Source organism: Streptopelia decaocto (assembly GCF_964273445.1).
Source record: "Streptopelia decaocto genome assembly, chromosome: 5".
Classification (NCBI taxonomy): Eukaryota; Metazoa; Chordata; class Aves; order Columbiformes; family Columbidae; genus Streptopelia; species Streptopelia decaocto.
Genome location: NC_138659.1, coordinates 3,261,146 through 3,279,129, shown reverse-complemented (window position 1 = coordinate 3,279,129; position 17,984 = coordinate 3,261,146). Strand labels below are relative to the sequence as shown.

Here is a 17,984-nt window from a genome sequence, read left to right as displayed (position 1 = left end):
GACAAGGGGCCATGGGCTTCAACTCTGCCAGGGGAAATTGAGGCTGGAGATTAGAAAGCAATTCTGTGCAGAGAGAGTGGTCAGGATTGGAATGGCTGCCCAGGGAGGTGCTGGACTCACCGGCCCTGGAGGTTTTTAAACTGAGATTGGACATGGCACTTAGTGCCATGATCTAGTCAATGGACTGGAGTTGGACCAAGGGTTGGACTGGATGATCTCTGAGGTCTTTTCCAACCCAGTCGATTCTGTGATATATCAACAGGTATGCCCTTTAGTTTTTTGGGCTTTGTTCTTTCTTTTTCTCTTTCTCTTTGACACTATACCATAATATGGCTGAAATATGCCAATAAAGGTAAATAAATCATTTGGGCTTGTAACCAACTTTGAATACTCTTCCACAGTAAGAAGAAGAGCTCTTTATTGAGGAAGATCACTAAACAAGCATCGCTACTTCACACCAGCCGGAGTTTATCTTCGCTAAACCGCTCTCTGTCCTCTGGAGAAAGTGTGCCCGGCTCCCCAACTCACAACCTGTCCCCTCGGTCCCCAACGCAGAGCTACAGATCCACTCCCGACTCTGTGCACTCAGGTAAAAACAGAATCAAACAAAAGCACCGAATCCAAACAAACAGAAAGACAAACAGAAAAAAACTTGGAGAAGATTTTTGCTTATTGATTAATTTCTGAAGTAAAATACACAGCAGCGGGCAGTAGATCTGTTTGTGTAGTAACATGAGAGCTGTGGTGTCAGTTACCTGAAGGATGGATGTATTCCCGTTCATGGATTCATTTAAAAATGGAAATCCATACAACCTTTTAAGGATGCGTTTGCTGTACTGCAGAGCATCCTTTTGATGCAAATGTGTATTGTAAGTCACAGTGCTTTTGTAGCAGTTTGACACGTTTTCTATATCAGTTCAGAGAAAAAGAATCAAAACAGTGCGGCCAAGTCGTGTTTGAAAATTGAATCAGTTGACAGAATAAAGAGATTTGCATCCTGAGAACAGCAACGAAACACATGCTTTACCTGCTTGCAGTTTTTTGCAGAAAAGACATTCTGATAGCAGAATATTTCTTACTGTTTTCTGGTGTTGTGTGACAATGATGTGAATTTTCAATCAGAAGCCACGCAATGTTACCTTGTAATATTTACGCAGTGCTTTGTGGTAACGTGGCATTTTGGCTTTGCGTGTCTTGCTTTCAAACACTTGTTTTAATGGTCAAATATGTATTAATCTCCTTTGTCTTTTTTTTTCCCCCTCTTTTAAGTTGGTGGCAATTCTTCTCAGAGCAGCTCTCCCAGTTCCAGTGTTCCCAATTCTCCAGCCAGCTCCGGCCACATCCGCCCCAGCTCTCTGCACGGCCTCGCACCGAAGCTCCAGAGGCAATACAGGTCTCCGAGGCGTAAATCTGCGGGGAACATCCCTCTGTCACCCCTGGCTCACACTCCGTCACCAACGCCGCAGTCCACGTCCCCGCAGCGCTCCCCGTCTCCTCTGCCGGGACACTCCCTTGGCAGCTCCAGTATTATTCAATCTTTTCCAGTAAAACTACACTCCTCTCCACCACTGGTGAGGCAAATTTCTCGCCCCAAAAGCGCCGAGCCCCCGAGGTCTCCTTTGCTAAAGAGGGTGCAGTCGGCCGAGAAACTGGCTGCCTCGCTGTCCTCTTCTGAGAAGAAGCTGGCTTCTTCACGTAAGCATAGCTTGGATATCTCTCACTCTGAATTTAAGAAGGAAATGCTACAGAGGGATCCGAGTCTCCAGAGCCTGCAAGAATCTGCGAATGAAACAAGCGGTGGCAAACTGGGGCTGGCGGAAAAAGGGCTGTTGCAGAAGCCGGGTTCGCGGAAATTGGGCGCTATTCGACAGGACAGGGTGGAGAGGAGGGAGTCTCTGCAAAAGCAAGAGGCCATCAGAGAAGTCGATTCTTCCGAAGATGAAACAGATGATGGTTCGGAAGATAGTCAGGATGGGAGAAGACTGGACAAGCCCCCTGACAGTGGAGACCAAGGCTCAGATTCTTTTAATGAGGATAATAAGTTTTCCTCTAAATTGGAAAGCAAGGACAGTATTGAAGATGATGCCTTTCTACCTGAAGATCCAAAAGGTGCAGAAGATTTGCAGAAGGGAAATAATCAACAAGCCAAGCCTGTTTCAGAGCCGCTGCAAATCAGTGTGCACCCTTCCCCATCAGAGGTCCTCCCAAGAACTTCTCCAGAAAAATTAGCTAGTTCGGAAAAGCCATTCCTAAGATCAGAAGCAACTGCAAAGGAACATAAAGTGCCAGAAAACAAAACTTTTGAGTGTTTTGGTCCAAAAGACAAGTCTTCTGAAGTAATCAAAGACCTAGGGAGAACTACAAGTACTCAAAAAATGGTAGATCGCACAGAACATATACAGTGCCCGTCTATCAAAATCCTGGAACTTGAACAAGGTGACTCTTCAGGGGCCCCGTGTGATAAGGTTGACCTGAAAGACCCTCTGCTAACAGAAAGCAGTCAGAAAAAACAGGATTCCAAACCTCTGCTGGCGCTGCCTTCGTGGTGCACGGCAAGCGCCAGCGCTCCTCCCGCGGTGAGCCCCACGGAGCGCGGCGGGAAGGATCTCAAGGTGACGCTTCAGCCTGCACAGCAGCTCAGCTCCTCGTCTCTGTCTCCTGGAAGCGCCACCGAAACACCCCAGAAGAGCCCTGGCACTGAGAAGCAGCCCAGCTCGTCCCAGGCAGACGGCGCTTCCCCTGCCGGCAGAACCAGCCCAGCGGGTCCCACGTCCGCCACGCTGCTCGTCCCCAGCGCCATCGAAAGAGCCCTCTCCGTGTCCCAGTTAGTGCCGCTAGCGCAGAGCGTGCTGGGCCCGTTGAAGCTCAGTATTTCTGGCTCCGGAGAGGTAGACAAGAGAAAGGATTCCCCCCATTTGGGTGCCTCCTGTAAAGACGAGAGAGATTTGAAACAAAAAAGGCAGGAACCTTCACAAGCAGGAGCGTGTCAAGAGAAAGCCAAACCATCCGGTACGGACAGTGTGACGGCAAAAAGCGGATCCTGCGCGGAGTCGTTCAACTCGGCAAAGCCCTGGGAGGCGACGTGTCCCGCGGTGGCAAAAAAGGAGGCGACGTTTTGCAGCGCTAAAGCATCCGAAGCGTCGGGAGGGAGCGGCAAACCCGCTCCATCCAAAGAGCCGCCCTCCGCTCCGGGCCAAGCGGCTCTGGGAGCCTCCCCCCTGCCAGAGGGCAGCACGAGGCCCTGGAAAGAAGGGACTCCGGTGCAAGGAAAGAGCAAAGAGGTTGGAAGTCAGTTACAAACACAAGACTTTCCCCTGACACATGATGGTGCTGTAAAGAAAACATAGCAGCATCCCTGGTACACGCGGACTGGAGCACTCTACGTTCAAAATAGAGACTGCATGTTTGAATTTTGTAATATACACTAATATAAAATAGAACTTGTGTACATCTATTTTTGGGAGGGTTTTTTTCATACTGTTTTTTGTGTTTTTTCATCCTTGCTATTCTATTTTTGTACACAGTAATGCTTGCTGTTTGAGGTCTCTTTAGAACAGGGTATCTTTAAAGCAGGGCTTAAGAAATAGTTTGTTGGGTTTTTTTTCCCCTTCCAGACCTTTTATTTTGCCTGAGTTTAGGGCCTGTCGTGCTCTTCCCTCTAAACCTGCATTTATTTGAGATCCCAAAAATTCTAAATACAAAAAAGGCAGCTTACTTGCAAAAATCTGCTTTTCAAGCTTCTCTTTGAAATGCCATTGAAATTCACAAATTTCAAGTATTTTCTTTGAATTTACAACGTGGTGTCCTTGGACAAGTAGAAGAAGATACGCTCTTGTCCGCAAGTTATTCTGGAGCTACAAATCCTCTTCCATGCAAATAAGGCCTCGTCATCACCACGTGTGTCCACGATCCTTAGAGCATCCAGAGGCAAGAGACGTGGCCGGAGGGGTCGGACGGAGCTGCCCCCGTCTGCTCTTTAAACCAAGTAAAAGTATTTGTCAGTGGAATTATCGGAAAGAGAAATCTCCAATCCGTAAGCTGGTTTTTTTGGGATTGTTTTTACTTATCCTTTACGGGACACATGGCAACTTTTCCCTCTTGTTTTTAAAATTCGAGTGATGTTTTTATCTTCCTTTCTGTGGCTTCAGTTCCTAACTTGCCCTGCCTCAGAAGAAGCGGCCCTGGGGAAGGGGTGCCTTGTAGGTTGATTTTAAAGTAGTGACGTTTGTAGTCGTGTGTTCTCCAGTATGTCTCGGGCAACATTATCTCAATGATAAATGACCTTTGGAGACGTTTCCTTCTCTTGGTGAGTCTAAATAGGTAAAGATTTTAAGGTGTTCCTTAACATTTCTGAATCGGGGCTTGGGAAACTTGCTGAGTTTTCCGAATGTGCCCGTTTTAACAACGAAAACAACCTGTGAAGAGTTCCGACTCCTCGAGTTCTGTGGAGAAGCTGCAAGCAGACTTCAAAACACATGTGATATTTTAAGATTTCAGCTTTGATAGCCAAATCATTTCTACTGCTGAGGTCACTTTCCGTTAAAAAAGTACTCTTTGCTCTTAGGTTTAGACATAGCTTTGAACAGTGCTCTTTGCTGAGGATTAGCTCAATAATAATACACCAATAAATGTGTCGAGTGGTGATACCTATAGCACTGTAAGCCATTTCTTCATGCAGTTACAGGTTCCTCTCAGTGAACACTCCCGTCATTCGTCCCAGATTGTGCTCAGCTTATATTCTTGTCTTGTCCGAGTGTATCTCCCTGCGGATCCATCTCCCTGCGGATCCACCGGCTTCGTCTGCTGGCAGCAGGATGACCGTGCAACAGTATTTCGAGCTCAAACCCGCCTCTGTCGATCTGTCTCGTTACACTGCCGCCTTTCTCATTGTCTTGGCCTTTTCCAGACTTGAATTTTTGACTCTCTTTCCCTAGATGCAAATTTGGTTTTATATAGGAATATATTTTCTCCGTCTCTTTCAACTCGATTGCAGTTCAATCCACAACTCACAAAATTCTCTGGAATCCTGCCCTGCTTCTTTCCAGATAACCATTGTTTCCTCTCATTATATACTTGATTTTAGCTGCTTGGATTTCATTTCTGGACCAAGTTTTGGGTTGACTTTTTTCTTTTAATACGTTTCAATGAGTGTTTACTCCGTGTGTCTGTGTGAACACGTACGGTGTTGTTAATACATTAACCAAAGCGTTGATGCTCGCAGATGACACGTTACTAAACCTCGCTGTGCTGGTGGTGAGAGCAGGCCTTGCTGCGCTCTCTCTGTGCTCTTTTCCCTGGAGTTCATAGGTTACTGGTGTGCACTTGGTTTGCAATTATAAACCGCAATATTTCCACTGCCTTGCCAGACTCCTGGGTATCTCCAGCTCTCAGAGCACTCTTGTTGATGAGCATCATTCTGTGCTGGTTTGGAGCAATAGCAAGTACACAACAGACTTGCCAGGATTTGGTGCTTATCTGGCTGGTTGTCTCACCGACAGGTTGATCTACTAAAAAATTGATGAGGAACAAGGTCCGATTGGCAGTACGGTATAGGATAAAATGGTCGGGAGAAGTGAAAAGTGGAGTCGGCATCTTGACTCTGGCAATTGCAAAGACAAGCCTCGAGCTTATCTCCTGAGAAGAGCACCCGGCCTTGGGGAGGGGGACGTCTCTGTGTAATCTGGCTGGTGAGGACGTGATCCCGCCTGGCCGTGGAAGGTCCCCGTCTCCTCCTCGTGCTGTGAGCATCCTGCTGGGGCACCCACAAAGGGCTCTGCGTCTGGAAAACCCCAGGGGAGACCCGGCCTCTCTGTTCGGAGAGCGAGGGCTTTGCAACCCGGCTCATCCCACGCCGGTTGGAACGGGACCCCTGAAGGTACCAACCGGATTGACCCTTTGCAGCTGCTGGTTCCAGTGCTCAATGGCAGAGTTTTCCTTTCTTAGGCATAAGAAGACGAGTGAAATACCTTGCTATGTCACAGCTTCTGCTGCTTTTGCCCGAATTGGCCCAAGGAGAGCTGAGGTATATGCTTAGTCACCTTTTTAATTATAGCTACGGTACAGAAAGTGTTCAGTGCAATTTTAAATAGCCAGTTTTTTGGAAGCCAAAGCCAAGCAGTGTTACCAGGAACGCATCCTAGTGAAGCCCCGCATCCCGGCTCCCGCTCAGTCCCGCAGTGTTCCTCGGTGTGCCAGGCACCCCAGCTTCCCGGTACACCTTCTGTCAAATCTACGTGGTGCACCTTAGCAAAAAGTTTGGGCAAGTATAAAATTTGGGTAATAAACCAGGTAGATAACACCGAGACTTACTCCTTGCTCTGCTAAGAATTGCTTAAATAGGTTCTCCGATAAGCTTGCACAACATGTCGGGGAGGAGGGAGATGTTGGGAAAGCTGTTTGAAGAGTGAGGGCGCGTTTCCCAGCGAGATCAGCCCCGTGTAGCCGAGCGGAGCGTCCAGCGAGTGCGAGCTCGGCCTCCGCAGGTACCGCGGTGTACGGCCGGGAGGGAGGAGCTGTGTGTGTGCTGTGTGTTTGCTGAACGACCGTGCACAGAACCATCCAAATACGCCGCTTTCCCGCCTCGTCTTCCCCGCTTCCTTCTGTCAGCTCGGATGTGTCTCCCGCTCCGCGGCCGTTTTGGGGTGATGGCGTTGAAGCCGGTCCCTGCCCCGTGCCTCATTTCAGTGTTATTTTTCCCTTTGTCTCTCGCTGTTGCAAACTAAGAGAAATGGATGATATTTATTGTAAATATTAGACTTTAGCATTGTAACGGCCACTCCTGGGTCCGAATGTCAGAGGCCTTTGGCTGCTAATGTACTAAAGAGCGCTTGCCAGGGAAGGGGTAGGAGTGAGCAGTGGTTTTGGTTGCCACACTGGTGTTCGGGTGTGGAGGTTTTTGGTTGGTTCCTTTTTCGCCGTTGTTTTGTTTTGTTTTCCAAAGAGGGGAGGATCAAGTCTTTCTCTGGGTTTCTCTTACTGGATGTGAAGGATAATTCTGTACTTCTAGTAGAAGATTTGACAGAAGTGTGTGTTTACGTCGTGTTCGATTACCATGTCCGGTGGCCGTGGGAGCACCTCCGAGCTGGCTCCGCCGAGCTGGCACTCAGCACTTAGCTAGATAAGAGAACGTGTGGAATCTGTGTTTTTAGAAACTTGAACAATTGCCACATAATAGCGGTGCAATAATTTTTATTCATGTTGTACCTGCATGTCGATGTTCAAATCCTCCTCCAAAATAAAATACTTTGGTTTTTTTTTCTTTTTTTTTTTTAACATAAATTCCAAGTTTTGTGTGTTTCTTGTTCGGTCTCCCACAGCGCCGGGGCTGCTTCTGCCTTCAACCTGCTGGCTCCACCGGCGCTTGGCGGGGCAGAAAACTGCCTGCAGATACCTGGGTATCGGAGGTATCGGAATAAATCACAGAATCATAGAATCTGCCAGGCTATCTGGGATTTTTCACTCCACGGGCCAAATGTGTGGATAAACCAAAGCTTTCCCCTCTGAAACTCAAGCCCAGAATTTACCGTCCCCCACCAAGAGCCCCTTATGTACGTAGTGTCCTCTGCCAACGTGGGGTCCTAGTGGTCGGTTCTTACTAAAGGGGTAAAAACGTTATAGACGTGAAACTTAGCTGAGCAACAGAAGAAAAGGACAAGACAAGGAGAGGATGGGGCTGAGCACCGTGGAACGCGGTTGCTGGGTGTGTGAATTACGGGCACAACACAGCCCAAGGGCAGCGGCAGCGCAGCACAGGTACAGCGCGGGCTTGGGTCGGCCACACGGCACAAGGCAGCGGGAGCTACGTAGCCCCCCCTGTGCAGCCGGTTATTTAGGCTGTCTTGATAATATACACCCAAAACCTTTCCAGAAACAGCCGTTTGCTTTTAAGATGTGCAGGTGTGCACTCTCCACGTGAAAAGCCTTCAAAGGCTTGTTGCTGTCCTTGGCAATAAAGACCTGGGGAGACGCTCGTGTCTGGGGGATTGGACGCGGCCTCATTCGCTGCTGCCAAGGATGCTCAAAATATCCCGTGTCTCCGTGCTCCGGTGAAGCTGCTGAGCAGGAATCGGGGGGTGAAGCTCAGCTCCGACCGCGGGGGTTTGCAGAGCCCCCCCGGCAGCGCTGGCCGCGCCGCTGCTCGTCACTGCTGACGTGGGGTCGAGCAGCAGCGCCGCTCCTGCCCCCGCGAGGGACAGCGGGATGGGGGCGCAGAGCGCGCAGCGGAACACGCTGATCCCGCTCCACAGCCTTGAACAAACGGCTTTTCTCCAACCCGGCGAGGCTCGCGGCTCCCGCGGCTGCTCTGTCCTGCGCCACCGGGTCCAGAGCGTCACACTCCAGCGACACGGGGGGTCCTGCGCCTTGGGGGCGAGCAGAGATTGGGCAATGAGCTTTTCAAATTACATCTTCACAGCAACATCCAGTTTCTCTCATTTTTAAAGGCTTACTAGCTGCAGTTTGATTAAGGTTAAGTTTAACGTCTGCAGCCCTCCTGTAGAGGCTCCCCCAGTCGGAAATCAATTGCTCTGAGTCCACAGCAGTTTATGCTCCCAGAGGATTAAGCCACAACAAATAAGCGCCATTTTTCTCCTGAACGATGACACGTGTGGGCAGTTCAGTGCAGCTGACGGTGACACCGAGATTTGCTCCTTCCCACAGGATCTGCGGGCACAAGCCAGGCCCTGGGCCAAGTTCTGCCGGCGGTTTACCAGGAATCTCAAAGACAGGGTTAGGGGGAAGCCGAAATAACCTGCATGGATGCTCAGCCCCCCACTGTTCCCACCCCGAATGCCGCCACCTGTGCCCATGGGGCTGGGGTGTGCGCCCAGTGGGGGGCTGAGATTTGGGGCGATGTGCAGATGCCCATGGCCACAGGGTTTAACCCTGTGTAGCCCTGACCCCCCAACCACAGCTGCCCCCCCCACTCTGTAGCCTCCATCACGTGCCAGTGGGCTTTACATTTTAAACGCTGATTAGGGCTGACCTCATATTTCAGAGCTTACTTCATAGTCGCTAATGAGGGATTAGGAACATTAAGCTAATTAGTAATCAGCAAACGAGGGCTCAGTCAGTCTTCTCAGCCTGATATGCTGTCAATGAACCAGTTATTTGGTGATTACGGTAAACCCGCTCAAACGGGCTGGCTAATTCTGATGGGCAGCAGGGACCCAGGGGGAGCGGTGGCTGAGGTGATGGGAGCCCGTGGCGCTGTCCTCGGGCTGGGGGTGCAGAGCACTTGCTCCTGGACTCAAGGGGTTTAGTAAACGATCTTCTTGTTTTTCCAGCTAAAATTTATGGAGTGAGAGTCTGACCTGCCCAGCCTCAATGCTCAGGAAGAGGCTTTACCTGTCGGGCCACCTAAGGAGGAATTTGGCCACCCCTGGGTGCTGCTGTGGTAGCCGGGAACCTCATGGTAGTGTCAGGGCTCAGAGCTGTCGACAAGTCCTGGGGATGTGGGGACATGTTAGTCCTTGTGCTTGGCTCGTGGCAGGGGCTGTGGCTGTATTTTGGGGTGCTGCCCCCCAACCTCATCCAGGGTGATGCTGGAGGGGTGGGGCTGGGAGCTGATGGCAATTGGGCTGGTGGGACCACCAGCATCAGCCCAACACAACAGCCCTTGGGAGGGGAGGGGAGATGCTCACTCACTGTCTCCTCTTTGTTTTGTGTTAGCGCTGGATCCTGCCTCGTGCTGAGCGCTGGGCCTGAGCAACCTGCACGGCTGGAGAGAAGCTGCTGTGCTTTCTGCTCACACAAGGTGAAAACACGAACAGAGCAAAGCTGGGAGTCTGGAGGGGACCGGGGCCAATCCTGCCTGTGCCCGGGCTGGGCGGCCAGTCCGACTGCAGCCCTGCCCCAAAACCACCTCCTGTCAAACCTCCTGTCTGCTGGGAGCTCCTCCCGGGCCAGCTCGGCTTTCAGCTGGTTTTCAGCTCCCTGGGTCGTTAATTATCCTGTTATTTTTATTTACTCCCTGCCCCACCTCCCGCTCCAGCAGGGGCGCACAGCAGCCAGCGGGCACAGGAGAGTAAGCCAAGCAGGGACCTGGTCAGTAACTCAGGAAAAGGAAAGGGGGAAAGAAACCCCAGACCCAAAATGTCAAATTCAGAGCCCTTGCATGACTGTAGCAAAGGAGGAAATGAATGGGACTAAATGGCTGTGCTGGCCCAGAAGGGCACAAGGACTCGGGGGGGACGTTGTCCTCTGTCCCAGCTGCTGCTTCTCCACTCTCCTCAGGGTTTAAAACTCCAGGCTGTCCAGCTCCACGCCTGATGGTGACCTGTGGGAACAGGGCTCAGCCGTGTGCCGGGACACGCTCCTGCTGTGCCGAGGGGCAGCGGGAGGATGGGGGACAGGATGGGGTGGGTGGCGTTGCCACCGGGTCCCAGCACGGGGGGACGGGTCTCTGGGGACGGGGAGCTGCCCCAGCCCCGCACAGGGGGCACTGGTGCTGGGTTGTGCCAAACGTAGCAAAGGGGCAAGTCCTGGATGAGGGTCAGGGTGGTGGTGGAGGATTGGGGATGGATCTGGGGCAGAGACTGGGCAGGGATGTTCCTGTTGCTCCCTGAAACCCATTTTCCTGACCTTCTGGGGAAAAAATGAAAAAGCTTCCTTTCCTTTTACAGCTGGTGGGGACAGAGGTTTCCATCCCACGGGTGCTCAGCACAGGGCCGTGGTCCCCCCTGCCCCTCCAGCCCTCAACAGGGAGCACTGGCCGGGGTGGATCTGTCCTGTCTCCAGCCGTGCCCGTCCCCATGTGCCACCCCAGCCTGGCAGCCTGGGAGCTAAAAATAAGTGACATGCGGGGGATAACCGGGTGCCTAAATATATCCTGTCTTTAATTAGCACCAGGCGACTGCCCCGCAGTCACGTCTCACTGCTGGCTAATCCCACTAAGCTGTGCCCACGTCAGAGGGCTCCCCCGAACCGCCTCCCGAGCTCCGGCCACGGGAGCATCCTCCTCACCGGCTCTACCCGGGAGCTGCGGGGGTGGCCCGTGTGGGCGGTCACGGTGACCTGTGGGTTAATCCGGCGCAGAGGGGTCAGCGGTGGGGCAGGAGCGTCGGTCCTGCTGGTCCTGAGATAGGCAAGAAGGGGCCGGGGCGCTGCGTGGCAGGACGGGAGCACCCACAAGCTGCGGTGTTTTCCTGCAACTCATCCCTTTTGCCCTTTCCCTCCCTGGTGTGAAATGCCCGTGGTGTCCTGGGGCTGGGGACCTGTCCAGCAGCGGGATGCTCTCCCACGCCGCTGCCCGGGAAAGCATCCTGCTCCCACAGATCTCCCCCGGGAGCATCGCTGGTGCTGCCCCGGGCCGGTGGGTCAGGCAATATTTAACCTGTCACAGCTTCATCACTCTGCATCCCTCAGTGCGACACTTGGGTGAAAGCCTGAGTTGCACCATGGCTCTGGCTGCTGGTTTCAGCATCCTCTTGCATTGCTAATACATATAGATATCTGTACGTCTGGTTTTCCCCTTTGCAGGAGCACTGGGTGCCAGCAGGAGGGGATGGACTAAACCCACGGACCTAGTGGCTGCAAAGTCCCCTCTGGCTCTTCCAGCTCCTCCCCGTTACTAAAAGGCTGGATCCCCCAAAGCTGACAGCCAGGAGACCCTGCAGCGGGGCGGCAGCATCCCCCAGGGGTTTCCCTCGAGGTGTTTCAAAGCGTCTGACCCAGCCCCGTGGCACAGCGGGGTCTCCAGCTGGATGCGGGCGCCAGGGAATGAGGGGACCCCTCTGCACCCGCAGGTGCTCCCCTGGCGAGCCAAGCGCTGCGGGCAGGGCCGGGCTTTGGCCGGTGTCCCCCACGCAGCGCTGACGGGTTCCAGATGGCCCACGGGTGCACGGGCCTCGCGGCGGCATTTTTTCAGCAGCCGGGCTGAAGAGAGTCCCGTCCAAAGGCAACATCCGTCCGGAGGCGGCTGGCGGGGCCACGGGGAGGGGGAGGGAAGGGGGACGGGGGGTTTTATTCCCTTGGCCGCTGGCTGACAGGGCAGCGATGCCCTCACGGCGCTGACTCCATTTCTCCGTCCCAGCCCTCCGCCCGAGGCTGCTGGCAGCAAAGGCGCCTTTCCTGCTGCCTAAAAATATTCGGGATGTGGGCAGAGGAGGCCTGGCCGTGTGCCCCACGCCGTGTGGGTGCAGGGGCTCGTGGGGACCCCCACTCGTGCTGCGGGAGGGGAGAGCCCAGGCCTGGGCACGGCTTCAGTGGGGCCGGGGAGTCCCATCACCGCCCTCTGTGCGTGGTGGGGGGGGGTGTGTGTGCAGATTTTAGATGGGTAACAGAAAAACTGGTTGGAAACCCAGCAGATTTGGGGGCTGGTCAAGAGGAAGATGCTCCTCATCATCATCTGGGGGGGGTCCAAAAAGCCACCTGAGCGTGCGGCATCCCAGGTCCTCTGGAAGGGACACGGTTTGGGAGGAAGGGACATGGTTTGGGAGGAAGGGGCAGTGTTGCTGTTTGAGTTTCCACCCTGAGCAAGGCTGGGATTTATCAGACAGGTTCAGAAACCAACCTGTGAGCCCAAAATGATGGTGACAGACGTGAGCCCCAGGGGAGGGATTTCTCCCCTCGGGTGTGAAGGAGGGAGGGGTGCTGTGTCCTCAGCACACGGTATTATTTTTTAATTATTATTAATTATTGTTAATATTATTATTAATTAATTAATATATTATTTATATTATTAATTGATTTATATAAAATTATATATTAATTAATTATCATAATAATATTATTCTTATTATACCTGTCCTCCCGGAGCCTTGTCCCGTGGCAGGAAACCACGAGGCGTGAAGGGGCCGCGTCACCTGCACCTCGCGCCCCGCAGGTTCAGTTCCCGGAGCAGCAAGAAACTTCTCCTAGAAATTACAAACACCCACAAAAATTACACCTTGAAGTAGGAAGAAAAAAAATATAAGAGCAACACGGAGAAGAAAAAACCCAGCAAACTGCCTCGCAGCCGGGATCAAAGCTCGGCGCTGTTCAGAAGCCTTTGGACAGAAATATTTGCTGGTTTCCCCGGCCAAGCCGCTGCCGTGAAAGGCCACTTTGTTCCCAGGGCCTGGCCTCGCGTTTCCCCGTGGACTTCGCTCCGGCGCAGGTGCTGGATCGCGGTGCTTTGATGGGCACAGGAGCGGGGCCGGAGCCGCCGCCAGCCAGGGCAGGTACCGCGGACCCCGAGCTATTTACTGCACGAGTGATGTGCGGCCAAGTGCCCTCACATTCCTGCTCGCCCGTTCTTCCGCCCCAGTTCCTGTCGTCTCCTCACATCTTCCCAAACTTTGTGCCAAAGTTACACTTATTTTTTTCCCCCAGATATTTTTGTTGTCCGGGCGTGTTCCACAAGCTGCACCACTCCGTGGAACTGGAATGTCCCTCCAGCAGCTGCTTCATGGTACAGGGGCTGCAGGACAAGCAGGTTTGGGCAGAGTTCCCCTTGCCAGAGGTAAGAAGTGGGTACCCACATCCCCCCGGTCCCAAATCACCAGGTCCCACCTCCCTCTGCATTCACACCCCAGGAGCAACATCCCCAAGGTCCCACATCACCAGCTCCTGCCCTGGGTGACTCCGAAGGGACTCTGAGCTCAGCTTAAGTACCTTTAACCCTGAAGCAGGTTGGTGCGAAAGTAATTGTGGTTTTGGACCATGAATTTTAAATCATTGTAACTACGTGTGCTGGTTTGACTGAAAATGGGTAGATTTTCTTCCTGCCGTTAGAAACCTTTATTTTTCATGGCTAGCGTGCTCATTATTTGGGTTTAGTTTGAGAACAAGCAGATGACACCCCAGCGCAGAGTGAATGTTTCTAATGGCTCCGGTCTGAGCGCTGAGGACACTCTGGGCTCTGCCCACAGGTGGGAGGCATTGGGGAAGGGGGCGGATGGGGCAGAGCTTGACTGACACCCAGGCTGACCAATGAGAGTATTCCATCCCATTAGCATCATGCTAATTATTAAAGAAGAGTCGGGACCTTTTCTTTCTCTTGCTCTTCTCTTTCTCGCTCTTGCTCTGGGGCTCAGCCGGTGCCATTTCGGCCATGATGTTTAGTCCGGTCTTTTGCCATTTTGCAGACGTTTTGGCGCTTTTCTGCTTTTATTGCTTTTTTCTCCCTTTTGGATTGGCTGTTCAGGACTGAAGTGTCGCTTCCTGGGACTGCGGCTGCTTCGTGTGGACACAGCTTGAGTATCTTTTATTTCTATTATATATATATTTACTAGTAGCGTATTATTATTTTGTTGTTTTGTTAGACTGTGTTTATCCCAATCCAAGTTTCCCCCTTCCCTTTTGATTCTCTACTGAGGGGGCAGAGGGAGCGGCTGTGGTGGTTGTATTGCCAGCTCGGGTTAAACCACGACACTCGGTTCAAAAAGTCTTTATTAATCAAAATAGGAACCATTACAATCCCCTTTGCCAAGGAGAAGTAAGTTTGTTTATTCCTGTAGTGTGAACAATCTGTACTTTGGGATTTGATACAAACTTGGGAAGTTTTCTGCATCCTGCTGGTTGTGGAAGCGCTTTCCCTGCCGAAGGCTGTTGAGATATGAAGAATTGGGCCTGTAAGAAACAATTATTCTGCAAATATAATAGGCTCAGGCAGGATTTCTAAGCAAAGCAATTTTAATAACGATATTGCAACACCGGGTGTTCTGCCCAAAGGCCGGCACACCTAATAGGGCAAAAAGCTCTGCTTATATCCCCCAAATCCCGGCCGCAATTTCCCTCCCCTGTTCCCCATTGGTTGGGTACTTCAGGGTTTACAGACTATCCCAACGCATACACTACCCTTCCCCTTATCTATCTATTTAAGATATGGATTTCTGGTACTTTGGTTACACTTCCCCCTAAATTAACTTGTCAATATGGGTATCAGTATGTACACAGGTGTCAGTACATATTCTGGGAAGAAACTGTGTACTACATTAAGAATTCATAGTCTGATGTCTCTCAGTGCTTCCCCTCTAAATTAGTTTGTAAATACGGGTATCGGTATGTATACAGGTGTCAGTACATATTCCAAGAAGAAACTGTAGGTTACATCAGGAATACACAGTGCGATGTCTCTTGGTCCGTAGTGGGTCAGATGGGCAGCAGAGCACTGAGTAGTGACCGCGACCTCTTTGTGGTGCAGGTTTGGCTTTGGGAAGCGCTTTGGAGGTTCTTCTCGGTGCAGTCGCTGAGCTGGTTGCTGCTGATTATTGTATAAAATCCACTTTTTGTTGACTGTCACAATCAGGTTGGGAAATAGTTCGTGTGGCATAGAAGATGTCACTTCAAAATAATGATTGTTAAAAAATTTTCGCTCAGGTCATGAAGCACCCACTTATTGAGCTTTTCACCTTTCCGATTTGCTTCAAATGCCAAATGGCCATAGAATGGTCAAACCTGTGTTCTTTGGCAACTGCTGGTGCAGCTGTCAGCCGATCAGCCTCAACGATCGCTCTCAATGGGTCGTTGGCAGTGTCTGATGTGCCACCACCATGCTCCTCATCTTTAAACCTCTCACTCCTTTGTGGAACTTATTGAGCCACCATCGAGCTGTAGATTCGTCAGCAGCTCCTGGGCCACCTGTTGATTTTGCGAGTTGTCTCCGCTGCTTTAGGACCCACTTTGAGCTTGAATAAGAAAGACGCTCCAATTTGCTTTTTGTCTAACATCATTTCCATAGTCTAAAATAAATATAAGATAAACAGCAAGTAATAAGTCAGTAGTAAAAAAAATCAAGCAAGAAAAGCACATTAAAATGATGTGTAACATAATTGTATTTATTTAAGACTGTATTCCAATATGGGGAATTTAAATAACGCAAAAACCGCAATTGCTTTTGCACCGATCTAATATCTCACAGCAGGCCAGTTTAAATCCTCTCCAGGTCTTGGATGTGGTCATGTTGTCTGGTTTTGGTGCATCTGACGGGGATGGGCAGGGCAGCTGCGGCCAAAGCCCGGCCTGGAGCGCTCGGCCAAAGCCCGGCCTGGAGCGCTGGGCCGGGCTCTCGCAGCCCGTGGTGCGCTGGGAACTCTGCCCAGAACGGGCCGGCCCTGTGCAAAAATGGAACCTGTGTTGGGATGAAAAGTGCTTTCTGTGGGTAGGATGTTTGTGTTGCCTTTGGCAGAGCGGCCGCGGGAGGGTGCGCAGCACCTGCCAGGGCGGGCTCCGCTCCCCGCGCCTCTGCAGCCCCTTCCCTGCAGAGCGGGAGGAAACAGGGAAAAGGTTTGGGAACTGCAGCGCAGGTTGTGCTGGGAGCCGGTTTGTGGCCATGAGAGCCCCGCCTGGGCACAGACCTGCCACAGCAGCACAAAGAGCCGCGATCTCCCCCCAGGACTTGTGCAGGCGCGCAGGGAGAGGCTCATCTGCTGCCCAAGATGCTGCATGCAGAACACTTCGCTCACCCCGGGGCCCTGTGACAGTTAATGCTCCTCTTCCTGCTCCTTATCCCTCTTCTGGGAAGCGGCCCCTGCGTTGCTCTGGTTTGCATCAGGCGCTGAGGCTGAGCCAGCTGCGGGGAGCGGGCCGAAGGCCGCCCGCGCTCCTCCTCCCGCGCTGGGGACCCGGCGCTCTGCCCGGCCCCACGGGGCACGGCGGTCACTGCTGAGATGTTCTCCAGGAGCCACTGTTACCACGGTTGTGTTTGGACACAGCACCCCGTGTCCTCTGCCCCTTTGCTGCACTTTGGCTTCCCCAGGGAGGCAGTTTTGCTATCAGAAAGCGCAGATTATTTTTGAAAATTCAGGGAGAAAACAGTAGCCCGTGAAGCGGTTTATCTTGGTCAGAGAGAAGTCTCCATCCTTCAAACCTTTGGGGGCACCTTGTGTTGTATTGGTGGAAAAAGGCCAGTGCTGGTGTGCGGCTGTGCCAGCTGAACCCAAATTTTTTTGGTTGGTTGTGGGTTTTTTTTTTTTGTGTGTTTGGTTTTTATTGTTGAGAGTAAAATTTTGTATTTTAGCATTTTGTTCCAATTTGGACAAAACGTGGTGAGATGATAAGATTTCCTGAGAAACGGGGATTCTGAATCCTAAGCCAAGCCTAAGCCAAGCCTAAGCCAAGCCTAAGCCAAGCCTAAGCCACCAGTTGACTTAGAAGCTGCTGGTCCCCACTCTGAGCTTCAACTTGCTGCTCTGGGGAGGGCTCCCCTCTCTCAGCTTCACATTTATTAAACCGAATTGTTAGACTAAAATCAGTGTATTTGGGGAGGTGAAACCAAGGAGAAGTGGAGCAGCTCGGTTGCTGCAAACAAGCCCGTGGCTTTTAAACCAAAACCTGACGACGCGAACCAAATCCTGACACCTTACATCAGGGCGTTTTGGCTGGGAAGAGTGGATTTTGGAGTGGTGGTGTTGTTTTGTTGGTTGGTTGCAGGACGATCTGCGGCGTCGCCGAAGATGGAAAAATCCCGGGGCCCTGCCCTTTCTCTGAGCAGACATCTGAGCCACAAGGTGTTTTTCTTTCCATCCAGTCAGCGCGACCGCTTGGAAATTTCCTACACCAGCTCCTGGCTGTAATGTTTTCATAACAAAATGACCCATCTGGCAAAGCCCTGAAAAATGATTCTCCAATTAGTGACTTACATCTTTCCTGTAATTCTACCTCATTAGCTTTATTAAAAGGAAATACATTAAAAATAATGATTTAAATAAAGAGTCAGGCCCTAGGAGCGCCTTGCAGGGTTGTCCCAGTCTGAGGGGACCTGACCTCAGGGTGTTGGAACGTGGAGCATCCTGGGTGCTGGGTGTGAGGACAGGTGCCCTCAGGGTCCCTGGGGGTCCTCCCCGCTCCCCTGCGCTTTCCGCCCTATTTGGTGCTCCCCACCTGTGGGACTCGGCCAATGGAGGGAATGCTGACTCAGCAGCTGAAAGGGCCTACTCGGCAATGTGAGAAAACGCTTGCGCAGCATTTTTTTTTTATTTTGGAAATGGTCAACTCAGCGGGTGGGAAAACCGTTGCTCAGCAATCAGCAAATACATCGACTCATGGGGTTGCAAAGACACTGA

General features: G+C 51.8%; 2 protein-coding genes across 8 annotated transcripts in view; one reads left to right on the top strand and one right to left on the bottom strand.

Annotated features, from left to right (window-relative positions):
• The window catches only part of MAST2 (microtubule associated serine/threonine kinase 2), a 186,906-nt gene extending 179,637 nt beyond the window's left edge, over positions 1-7,269 (top strand). For all 7 annotated transcript variants that reach the window (XM_082054630.1, XM_082054629.1, XM_082054631.1 and 4 more), the window contains 2 exons: positions 402-589; positions 1,270-7,269. In XM_082054630.1, the coding sequence (XP_081910756.1) occupies positions 402-589; positions 1,270-3,347 (2,266 nt within the window). In that variant the 3' untranslated portion in view covers positions 3,348-7,269. The remainder of the gene's footprint in view (positions 1-401; positions 590-1,269) is intronic.
• PRDX1 (peroxiredoxin 1) overlaps positions 1-17,984 on the bottom strand; it is a 350,258-nt gene that overhangs the window by 307,885 nt on the left and 24,389 nt on the right. The gene's annotated exons all lie outside the window — the stretch shown is intronic.